Genomic DNA, 11,674 nt, shown 5'->3' with positions numbered 1-11,674 from the left:
AGAAAATACCAGTGCTTTTTAGGGTTGCCAACCTAATAAGCATTATTCCTGCCCCAAATAAGTCTAGGCTATGTGGAAAAACGCGAATTTCTCCTTCAGCAAAGAGTAAAACTAATACCAGAGTTTTCCTGGCCCTGCAGATTTGGCCTGGCAGGAGACAATGCCATAGTCAATGTTCATGCTCCAGATGCAGACCTGGAGGCACCAGAGTGATGTAGAGAGGACAGTGGATTTGAAGCCATATATCTGGGTTCCAGACATGCTGTGTGATGCCGAGCAAGCCACTCCTACAGATAGATTAAGCATGCACACCCAGCACTTTGGGAGGCCGAGGCGGGCGGATCACGAGGTCAGGAGATCGAGACCATCCTGGCCAACATGGTGAAACCCCGTTTCTACTAAAAAAAAAAAAAAAAAAAAAAAAAAAAAAAAAAAGCCAGGCGTGGTGGCGGGCGCCTGTAGTCCCAGCTACTCAGGAGGCAGAGGCAGGAGAATGGCTTGAACCCGGGAGGCGGAGCTTGCAGTGAGCCGAGATCGCGCCACTGCACTCCAGCCTGGGCGACACAGCCAGACTCCATCTCAAAAAAAAAAAAAGCATGCACAGCCTAACACTGGAGGTGCTGAGGCCAGGTAGGTCAACATTAGACCCAACCCCGACCCACAGGTTTCGCTCTCCAGACTGCGCAAGCGCAAAGGATACGTAAACGACCCCGGCGTTCTGGGGGCGGGGACCGAGGAAGGCGCTGAGTGTCGCTCCTGCGCGTCCAGTCACAAATGACGTCTCTTCTGTCCCCCGCCCTGTAGGCGGGAGCATCTAATCAACGTCGACAGCGTAGGCCCCACCTTTCGTGGGTCGAGTCGCTTGGCGGTCGTGGTTCCGGAGGTTCCTCGGGATGTCGGTGGCCTTCGTACCGGACTGGCTGAGGGGCAAGGCGGAAGTCAATCAAGAGACTATCCAGCGGGTGAGCATCCACGCGGGCAGGCGGGCGAAGAGAAGAAGTCGGGATCCCGAGTGTCTGCGGGGTGCGAGAAGCATCCTGTGGAGAGCGGCCTCCCAGCTGACTGTGAAGGGTGCTGAGTAGCCGGGGTGCGGGGTGAGATGGGCACGAAATCAGCACAGGCGCCGGGGCAGGATAGCCCGGCATGGGGTTCTGTCCCCCGCCGTCCAGACGTCATACTGCACTAACCCAGTCTCTTTTTTTTTTTTTCCCCCCGAGACGGAGTCTTGCTCTGTCGCCCAGGCTGAAGTGCAGTGGCGTCATCTCGGCTCACTGCAACCTCCGCCTCCTAGGTTCAAGCGATTCTCCTGCCTCAGCCTCCTGGGTAGCTGGGATTACAGGAGCGCGCCACGCCTGTCTAATTTTTGTACTTTTAGTATGGGGTCTCACCATGTTGGCCAGGCTAGTCTCGAACTCCTGACCTCGTGATCCGCCCAGCTCGGCCTCCCAAAGTGCTGGGATTGCAGGCGTGAGCCACTGCGCCCGGCCTGCACTGACCCTTTCTTTCTCTCATCTTTCAGCTCCTTGAGGAGAATGACCAGCTGATCCGCTGTATTGTGGAGTATCAGAACAAGGGCCGGGGGAACGAGTGCGTCCAGTAAGTGCCCCCACCCCCGCGCCCCTCACCTGTGGGTAGAGGGGAAGCCTGTGTGATACGGTGCTTTCTCGAACTAAGAGTCTTGGGTGATTGATCGCAATTAAGCCCCTCTTTGAACTGAGGAAAGAGAGCCCCAAAGAGTTTGCTAACCTGCCCAAGACCATACAACAAGTACACTGTGGAGCCTGGAGTCAGACGTGGCTCTTTCTTCAAAACGTGAATTATTCTCACTGTAAAACCTCCTTCACTCAAAGCTATGCCAGCTAATGACAACAGGGATGGGGGTGGGAGCACACAGAAAACTAGGCTCAGGAGATTGGAGCCATGGCCCCTTTCTCATCTTGGATCCGTGCCTCATCCTTTCTCTGTTAAGTGAAGGGGTCAGGCCATTTGACTGCTAAGCTCCCTCTCATTTCTAACTTCCTGTCAGTCTGTTAGTGACACACACACAAAGACAAACAAAGGATTTCCGAGTTAAGTCAAAGGTGAATTCTGCATCATAGTTTAATGCACTCCCTAAGCAGATACCAAAATGAGAGAAAATAGAATCTGAGTCTCTTTTCCGAATTTACTCCAGGTATTATGCCCGTTTTTTTCTTTTCGTTAATTTTTTTTTTTTTTTTTTTTTTTTTTTGAGACAGAGTCTTCCTCTGTTGCCCAGGCTGGAGTGCAGTGGTGCAATCTCGGCTCACTGCAACCTCCACCTCCGAGGTTCAAGCAATTCTCGTGCCTCGGCCTCCTGAGTAGCTGGGACTACAGGCATGTGCCATCATGCCCTGCTAATTTTTGTATTTTTAGTAGAGACGGGTTTCACCATGTTGGCCAGGATGGTCTCAAACTCCTGACCTCAGATGATCCACCTGCCTCAACCTCCCAAAGTGTTGGAATTACAGGCATGAGCCACTGCTCCCGGCCTTATGCCCATTTCTTATAGAAAAATATATTATTTCATTGTTACTGAAGAAATGTTTCACAATCCCTACCCCCTAGAAAAATTACCTACAGTCCCTCACTGAATACCTTAATAGAACAGTAGAGATACCAATTTTTGGGTAAATCTTTACATCTGACTCTGGCATTTGGTAATTTGATTTTTAAAAGTTTATAATAAATACCTTCTCCTTTTTCTATATGAAAAATGGTTGCAAAACCTTCCATTTGGTACAGTAATTCGCAATCCAAGGGTAAGAAAATTATCAAAATCTCCTAGTGGGATTTTTCAATTGCACAGGCCATGCTTTCTGACCCCTTGTCTGATTTATTTTCTGGGTGAAGAACTCTACCCCCCTATAAACTTACATTGATCATGAAAATGTTTTGTCCCTTCTTGAAGTTGTTGAACAGATATTTTATAAGTACAGTTGGTCCTCTGTATCCATGGGTTCTGCATTGCATTTCAAAAATATTGGGGAACACAAAACAATAAAAAATAGCAACACAACAATAAAAAGCAATATAGTATAACAACTAGTTATATGGCATTTAAATTGTATTAGGTATTATAAGTAATCTAGAGAGTATTTAAAGTATGTGAGCCAGGTGTGGTGGCTCACACCTGTATTCCCAGCACTTTGGGAGGCCAAGGCGGGCAGATCATCTGAGGTCAGGAGTTCAAGACCAGCCTGGCCAACATGGCAAAACCCCTTCTCTACTAAAAACTAAAAATACAAAAATTAGCCAGGCATGGTGGTGTGTGCCTGTAATCCCAGCTACCTGGGAGGCCAAGGCAGGAGAATTGCTTGAACTTGAACTCGGGAGTTGGAGGTTGCAGCGAGCCAAGATCACCCCACTGGACTCTAGCCTGGGCGACAGAGCAAGACTCCATCTCAATAAATAAATTAATTAATTGAAGTATATGATATGGGAGGATGTGTGTAGGTTATGTACAAATACTATGCCATTTTATATAAGGAACTTGAGCTTGAGCATCCTCGGATTTCGATATCTAAGGGGAGGAGGGAGGTGGCCTGGAACCAATCCCCTGTGGATACCAAGGGACAACTGTACTCCTGGTACCAGGCACAGTTTCAGACTCTGGGATATCCGTAGTAAAACAGACACTAGCTCTGCACTCATGGAGCTGACATTCTAGACTCTAGAATCTATAAGAAAATGTATAATTAGGCACATAATAATGAGTGCTTTGAATAAGAATAAACCAGAGTAAGTCGGGGGAGGAGTGCTATTTTATACATGGTATGTCTGATAAGGTGATATTTGAGTAGAGACCTGGGGTAAGGGAGCCAGCTATGCAGTAGTAAGGCATAGTGAGATAAGTAAGACAGAGAAAGCATCAGGTAGAAAAGCTCCCAAGTAGGAGTGTGCTGGATATCTTCAAGTCACAGGAAGGAGGCCACTGTGGCCAGCATTCAGTAAACAAAGGTATAGCCATAAGAGATGAGATCAGAGGGGTACTGGAGGCCCCAATCATGTAGGGCCTTACTAGGACACAAGAACAGCTCACCTTTACTCTGAATGAGATGGGAGCCTTTGGAAGGTTTTGAATAGAGGTATAACAACATATAACATGATCTTGATTTAAATTGTACAATGATCTCAGACTGTTGTGTGGAGAATAAAGTAGGGTGCAAAGATAGATCTGGGAGACTAGGTGTCTACTGCAATAGTCCAAGCAAGAAATGATGGTAGCTATGAAAGTAATCAGTGAGAATGGGTGAGAATCTGACTATATTTTCCTTAAATATGTTAAACAAGAAGGTTGATAACAGTGAATCATCCAGTTAGTAGATGAGCCATTCCACTAGAGTGGGTAAATTATTTTCCAGTTTTTTGTTCATGGTCGGTAAAAACAAGCCTCTGATTTTTGCCTGGTTTTTTTTTTTGCCCATAGGTACCAGCATGTGTTACATAGAAATCTCATTTATTTGGCTACCATTGCAGATGCCAGTCCAACCAGCACTTCAAAAGCAATGGAATAATCTTTCAAAAGCAATAGAATAATCTTCCATTTGGCTGTCATGAGGAGTAATTGAATGTAATCCATCTCTTACAAAATGGAGACAGGGTCTTTATCAGCTCAACTGGTTAAAACATGAATGAAACCTCCGTGGCTCTTTCAAAAAATGTGAAAATGTGAAGAAAGCTCCTAACTTAACTGTATTCTCAATGTAAATATTTTTTAAATAAGCAAATCCCTCAATAAGTTGAGCCCAGGTGTCCTTTTTCCTGAACTTGGAGCATGTTTGGACAACAAAGACATCACTGGGATGTTCAAGTCTACTTTTTAGTTTCAACCTGAAGAGGAAACTGAGTAGGTGTTGGGCAGGAATTGGTGAGACTCCTGACTTGAGACCTTGCTAAATGGACATGTAACTGTATGCTCCTTCCTACCAGTTTGCAAATGTGGTCCCCCTGACTGCTATTTTCAGATTGCTTTGAAATAAAGCTTATTTTTCTATAAAATACTGATGTGGAGGTATAGAGGTTTTCATGTAATAAGTATTCCATTTGGTTTTCAAGAATAACTTTGAGGACTTAACTGTAAGGTGTATAACAACAATGCTATTATCATTGCCAACAAAATGAATAGTGATTTCTAGTTATTGTCTAATATCATCTGATAATAGATGTTTAATTTTCTTCAGTTATCAGATAGTCTTTTTGTTGATTTATCTGAACCAGAATCCAAACAAGATTCACACATTGTATTTTGTTGATGTTCCTTTAAGTCACTTAAAGAATACTTAATAGTTCCTTTTTTTATTTATTTGTTGAAAGAACTAGGTGTTTACCCTAGAATTTTCTCATGTTCTACATACAGTTGTATCTCTGTAGTGTTGTTAACCATGTGTCACTATCATCCACTTTTCCTGTAAACTAGTAGATCTAGAGGCTCATGCAGACTCATGTTCTAATATTTTTAGCAGGAATATATTAGAAGGTGATAAGTACTTGCTTTTGCATCACATAAGGAGTGACCTGATTTATTTTCAAGTTCCCAACCAGCCTTTCACTTAAATTATGATCCACCCAGCCTTGATCTGGTAATGGTAATTAATTAGAGATTACATAATGAGGATTTTCTAATTTATCATTCTTTCTGACTTTATTAGCTGTATTCTATAAACAACTTTCACTCTTGGAGATTTATCTGAAAGATGAGGCAAAGAGATTCTTGTAAATATATCCAAAATTAGAAGTCCAGGTCCCTGCTCCTTTTTTTTGGAGTCAAGGGTTGTAACCTAGGGCAACTGTAAAATACATGTAAATAGTGAAGAGATAACTCATTTTGAATGCCAGCTCTATCCCTTAACTTCTGAAAGCTCTATTTCCTCACTACTAAAGTGAGGATAATGAAAATAGCATCTGCCTCCTGAGGTTGTGAGATTGAGATAATGTGGCTGAGAACTGGGCACATGTTAATCTATGTTAGCGCTGATGTGTTATCTGAGGGCTCTGGCTCTTTCTTTTTTGTTTTTCCTTTTTGGTTTTTTTTTTTTTTTTAAACGGAATCTTGCTCTGTCGGAGTGCAGTGGCGCAGTTTCGGCTAACTGCAACCTCTACCTCCCGGGTTCAAGCAATTCTCCTGCCTCAGCCTCCCAAGTAGCTGGGATTACAGGCACGTGCCACCATGCCCAGCTAATTTTGTGTTTTCGGTAGAGACAGGGTCTCACCATGTTAGCAGCGCTGGTCTGTAACTCCTTACCTCAGATGATCCACCTGCCTCAGCCTCCCAAAGTGCTGGGATTATAGGCATGAGCCACTGTGCCCAGCCAGCTCTGGCTCTTTGTAGGCCCTTTCAGATCTGAGAGGGAGCTTGTTTCTTTGCTCCTTCACCCAATCTGCTATCCTATGATTTTAGCCCATTTGTAGTCTTCCTCCTCCACTATTCATGGGGTTGGTACCATATTCTATACCAGCTGGCACAAGTGGGCTGCTCATGGGCCTGATCTGGTCAGCAGATATGTTTGGGCTATGCAGTGTTTTAAATTTTGAGTTAGTTGATAACTAAAAATAAGAGGGGCCGGCATGATGGCTCATGCCTGTAATGCCAACACTTTGGGAAGCTGAGGTGGGAGGATCACTTGATCCCAGGAATTGAGACCAGCCTGGGCAACCCAGGGACACTCCATCTCTAGAAAAATAATAATTTTTTTTTAAAAAGAGGATTTCCCATTAAAGTCTGGATTTCTAGTAATGCTGGACTTGCAGATCCACAGGGTAGCCATCAGCTGGAGGGGAATAGGAGCTGTCCCCTTTATGAGGCAGCTTGAGTTGTTTACCTAGAGCCTGGCACACGTAGACACTGGGATGAGGCCATCAGACTAGCACTGGCTAGAAAGTGAGCAGGGGCTGATGTTTCAGTTTGGGTTTTCCCTAAAGCAGAGCCTGAGACAAGGCCTTGGGAGCAGGTAGTTTTATTTGGGAGATGATTTCAGGAAGCATGAGTAAGGCAGTAGGGAGATTAAGATGGGGAGGAAAAGCCACTAAGAGTGTTACTGAGGTCACTCCATTAAGCAATAGGGGCTCAGTTCTGTGGGATTCTCTGAGAAGCATTTAGAATGTTCTAGAACTGTCTACCTGAGAGACACTGGTTGGGAGTTGCCTGCAGGGGAGCTAGCTCCCCTGTACTAACAAGCAGCATTTGTGGCCATGTGGGTCCCTAGATGTCAGAGAAGAGAAAGTGAAAAGGTGCAAAGCAGGCCCCCAAGGTTGGCTGCTGCCAGCACAAGGTGATGTGACCCTGCAGGAACCTTCTCTGTTGGCTGCAGCACATATCAGAGGCAGACAGGGCAGGGCGGGACGGTGGGGCGGTCTGTGGTAGCACCAGAAGCTCCTCTGCTGGGCTCTGAGCAAGCCAGTGGGGCCTGGCAGTTAAGAGCAGCTTCCTGCGTGGGAGTGGGAGCAGCCTTGAAGACAAGCCCAGCTCTCCTCCAGTGGAAAGGGGGTTTGTGACCTGCTATGTTCCCCTCCCTTTGTCTTTTGTAATGATGTTTTAGTCTGCAGGCAGAGGACTGAATCAGGGCAAATCAGAAGCCTCTGAGAACAGCCAAGCTGCTTTAGCCACAGGCTGCCCTTCATTCCAGAGGGCCCCTCCCCGGGGAGACACCTTGGTGAAGCTGATGCAGGCCAGCAAGCTATCTGGACTCCAGCCCATCTCCAGCTATTTGCTTCAGAGGCAGCCTGAAGCACAAGCATTTGCCATCCCTCTTGAAGGACCTAGGAATCAACAGCATTGTGAAAGTTGATTTAAAAACAAAAACCCAACCAAACAAACACCAAACTTGAATAGAGTCTGTGACCAGATTCAATTAACCACTTTCCCTTCTCAGAGGACCTCCTGCTTCAAGAGTTGAGCCTCTACTCAGCCTATCTGAGCCCATCTCTAACCTGTGGGGTCAAACTGATCTCCCAACAGCCCACACAGGGTCTCAGCCTGTTCTCTTGGGTTTCCAAGCTTACCTCTTAGGAGTTGCAAGAGTGGTGACTTCTGCCGCTATCACTCTCATGAGGTGAGGATATGACAGCTAAAACAAAGAGATCAGATAATTTGAGATCAAGCTGTATTCCACAAAATGTTAAGCTATTTTTCCACTTCCTCATGAGGCCTCTTGACATCTCAGTTTGACCTCTCGGGACTCCTGGTAATGATAAGGCTAGAGAGGAATTGATTAGTGCTATCTCATGTGCCCTTAAACCTTTGCAATATACCTCTGTTACTGAAGGTGATCTGAGTATATTTCTTTTTTTTCTTTTTCTTTTTTCTTTCTTTTTTTTTTTTTTTTTTTTTTTTTGAGAAAGAGCTTCGCTGTGTCTCCCAGGCTAGAGTGCAGTGGCGTGATCTCGACTCACTGCAACCTCCACCTCCCAGTTTCAAGCGATTCTCCTGTCTCAGCCTCCTGAGTAGCTGGGACTATGGCTACGTGCCACCACACCTGGCTAATTTTTGTGTTTTTGTAGAGATGGTGTTGCCAGGCTGGTCTTGAACTCTTGACCTCAGGTGACCCATGCGCCTTGGTCTCTCAAAGTGCTGCAATTACAGGTGTTAACCACCGTGCCTGGTTGGTCAGGTATATTTCTTACGCTGGGTACATACTGTCTTCATTTTATCATTATTCTCTTATACATATAATGTTTTGAATCTATTCTATTTGAATAAAGCAATTTTACGAAGTTTGTTAATCTGTCATCTGTGTTCCCAGTGAAAGTCCCAAAGATCCTACTGGAATCTGGATGTTCTGTTGAGTCACTAGGACTTTCTCCTTCCTTCTTAAATCCAAGGGGAGGTGTTTTTTTCTGTTGTGTTTAGGTAATTCAACAAATATTTATTGATTGACTACTATGTAAAAAGAACACCATGGTGAGGAAGCCAGGCAATGCCCCTGCTCTCATGGAACCTTTATTCCTGCTGGGAGGGAGGCAGACAATAAAGTATAAATAAGGACAGCTTCACATAGTAATAAGTGCTTTGCAGAGCTAAACACAGTGGCTCATGCCTGTAATTCCACCACTTTGGGAGGCTGAGGTGGGTGGATTGCTTGATCCAGGAGTTTGAGACCAGCCTGGGCAACATAGAGAGACTCTATCTCTACAAAAAAATTTTAAGAAGAATTAGCCTAGTGTGGTGGTGGGGACCGGCAGTCTCACCTAGTTAAGAGTTCAAGGCTGCAGTGAGCTATGATTGCACCACTGCACTCCAGCCTGAGAAACAGAGTGAGAGCCTATGTCCAAAAATTAATTAATTAATTAATTATTTTATTTTCCCGAGACTGGGTCTCACTGTCACCCAGGCTGGAGTGCAGTGGCATGATCTTGGCTCACTGCAACCTCTGCCTCCCGGCTTCAAGCAATTCTCCCACCTCAGCCTCCCAAGTAGTGGGGACTACAGGCACATGCCTTCACACCTGGCTAATTTTTGTATTTTTAGTAGAGACGAGGTTTCACCATATTGGCCAGGCTGGTCTTGAACTCCTGACCTCAAGTGATCCACCTGCCTTGGCCTCCCAAAGTGCTGCAATTACAGGCTTAAGCCACCACACCCAGCCTATATATACTTTTTTTTTTTTTTTTTTTAATATAAGTGCTGGCCAGGTGCGGTGGCTCATGTCTGTAATCCCAGCACTTTGGGAGGCCGAGGCAGGCGGATCATGAGGTCAGGAGATCGAGACCATCCTGGCTAAAACGGTGAAACCCGGTCTCTACTAAAAATACAAAAAATTAGCCAGGCTTGGCAGTGTGTGCCTGTAGTCCCAGGTACTTGGGAGGCTGAGGCAGGAGAATGGCGTGAACCCTGGGGGCGGAGCTTGCAGTGAGCCGAGATCACGCCATTGCACTCCAGCCCGGGCGACACAGCAAGGCTCTATTTCAAAAAAAAAAAAAAATTAGAGGTGCTTTAAAGAGAATTGTAACAGGATGACATGTTGAGGAGTGTTTGTGTGACTACTTTAAATTATAGAGTGAGGGATGACCTGAGGAGGTAACACTGCGGCTGAGACATGAACAGCAAGGAACCTGACACATGACCATCAAGGGAACTAGCCATGCAGGCAGAGGCAAGAGCTAAGCAAATATCCTTCATTACAACTGTTTTTTTTTTTTTTTCTCTCAAGTCCATTTATAGAGTAATATTCACCTATGTGGTCATCGATTCAATTATAACGTGAATCCTCATTTGACCAGGCCCTGAGCTTGGCTCTACTGTGAGGAAATTAAGGAGGGAGGGCACTGGGCCCTACTATAAGGGACCTCCTAAGACTGGCAAGATAAAAAAAGACTCACACCCTGGCACAGACCAGGGCACCATGCAAGCCCAGAAATGCCTGAATGATCATCCAGACATGGAGGCTGCAGGAATTCCACATGGAAATTATCAAGTGCTTCCTGTACGTCAGAAAACGTCTGCGTTTCTCCATTCCTAAGCACTCCCTTGTTTGCAAACAACAAAATGACTTGCCAGTTGTGGCAGAAGCTATCAGCATTTCACTTTCATTTATTGAACTTTAACTTAACTGAACTTTATTCCTCTAACTGTGCTCCAGCTGAATCCCAACTGTCCATATTGCATCTCTATTCTTGAGGATATTTTCCTAAAACTGGAAATCTGCTTTGCCCAGGTGTAGCAGGCCAGAAGAACCTAATGATTATCACCCCGGGAGCATCTCTCAACCAGGGGCTCTCAAGAGATATCCTCAGGTGGGATAATCCTGACATGTTTCTTCTGTATGTGTTCCCAGAGTTCCCCAGCAGGATTACGTTCCAATCAGCAACTGCGGTAGCTGGTTAATAGCACACCTGCATTGGTTATCATCCTTTTTTTCACCTCCTCACTCTCTGAATGTAGTTTCTTAGGATCGCTTCCTGTCTTAGTCCCTTTGCATGCTGTAATAAAATACTGTAAGCTGGGTGGCTTATAAACCACAGAACTTTATTTCTTATAGCTATGAAGGTTGGGAAGTCCACAATCAGGGCCCCAGCAAATTTGGTGTCCTTGAGAGCCCATTTTCTGGTTCACAGACAGCCATCTTTTCATTGTAACCCCATGGGGCAGATGGGGTGAGGGGCTTCTTCTGGGTGTCTCATTTATTTGTTGTTTTTGAGACAGAGCCTCCCTCGGTCGCCCAGGCTGGAGCACAGTGGTGCGATCTCAGCTCACTGTAATCTCAAACTCCTGGGCTGAAGTGATCCTCCCCTCTTAGCCTCCCAAGTAGCTGGGACTACAGGTGTGTGCCACTACACCTGGCTAATTTTTTAATTTTTTGTAGAGATGAGGTCTCACTTTGCTGCCTAGGCTGGTCTCGAATTCCTGGCTTCAAGTTATCCTTGGTCCTTGGCCTCCCAAAGTGCTGGGGTTAAAGGCGTGAACTGCCAGGCTTAGCCCCTGGGTCTCTTTTATAAGGGCACTAATCTCAGACGGACTGGCTCAGCCAATATGGCTTTCATCAACATCATCGCATTTGAAAAATGTTTACCCAAACCCAATCTGCTTGGCAAAGGTGATTTCCAGAAAAAGAGTAAGAGCCAAGGATTCAAAGCAGAATTTAAGGGATGAAATCAGCAAACAAATAGGGTCAATATTAAATGAGTAAGGACCCTATTTGACAAGAAGTGTTTGTTGCAG

At 45.3% G+C, this 11,674-nt stretch overlaps 1 protein-coding gene and 1 long non-coding RNA gene across 2 annotated transcripts; both read left to right on the top strand.

Moving 5' to 3' along the window:
* Window positions 1-794: 794 nt before the first annotated feature.
* Window positions 795-5,021, top strand: SS18L2 (SS18 like 2). The gene is made up of 3 exons (XM_009201093.4): window positions 795-962; window positions 1,520-1,596; window positions 4,448-5,021. The coding sequence occupies exons 1-3, from the start codon at window positions 894-896 to the stop codon at window positions 4,533-4,535; spliced, it is 234 nt and encodes a 77-aa protein (XP_009199357.1). The 5' UTR covers window positions 795-893; the 3' UTR covers window positions 4,536-5,021.
* A 1,214-nt stretch (window positions 5,022-6,235) lies between these two features.
* Window positions 6,236-10,971, top strand: LOC108584594. The gene is made up of 2 exons (XR_002520436.2): window positions 6,236-7,289; window positions 10,013-10,971. It is a non-coding gene; the product is annotated as an uncharacterized LOC108584594 (long non-coding RNA).
* Window positions 10,972-11,674: the final 703 nt, after the last annotated feature.

The sequence above is a fragment of the Papio anubis genome, chromosome 2, assembly GCF_008728515.1.
Source record: "Papio anubis isolate 15944 chromosome 2, Panubis1.0, whole genome shotgun sequence".
In the NCBI taxonomy this organism is placed as follows: domain Eukaryota; kingdom Metazoa; phylum Chordata; class Mammalia; order Primates; family Cercopithecidae; genus Papio; species Papio anubis.
Note: the sequence above shows the minus strand (reverse complement) of the source record. Positions and strands in the feature narration are given on the sequence as shown.

Excerpts from the sequence above, each read along its gene's own strand:
- SS18L2 (XM_009201093.4), top strand. The coding sequence starts at position 894 with ATGTCGGTGGCCTTCGTACCGGACTGGCTGAGGGGCAAGGCGGAAGTC. Across the intron at positions 963-1,519 it reads ATCAAGAGACTATCCAGCGG|CTCCTTGAGGAGAATGACCA; the intron begins GTGAGCATCCAC and ends CTCATCTTTCAG. Across the intron at positions 1,597-4,447 it reads CGGGGGAACGAGTGCGTCCA|GTACCAGCATGTGTTACATA; the intron begins GTAAGTGCCCCC and ends TTTTGCCCATAG.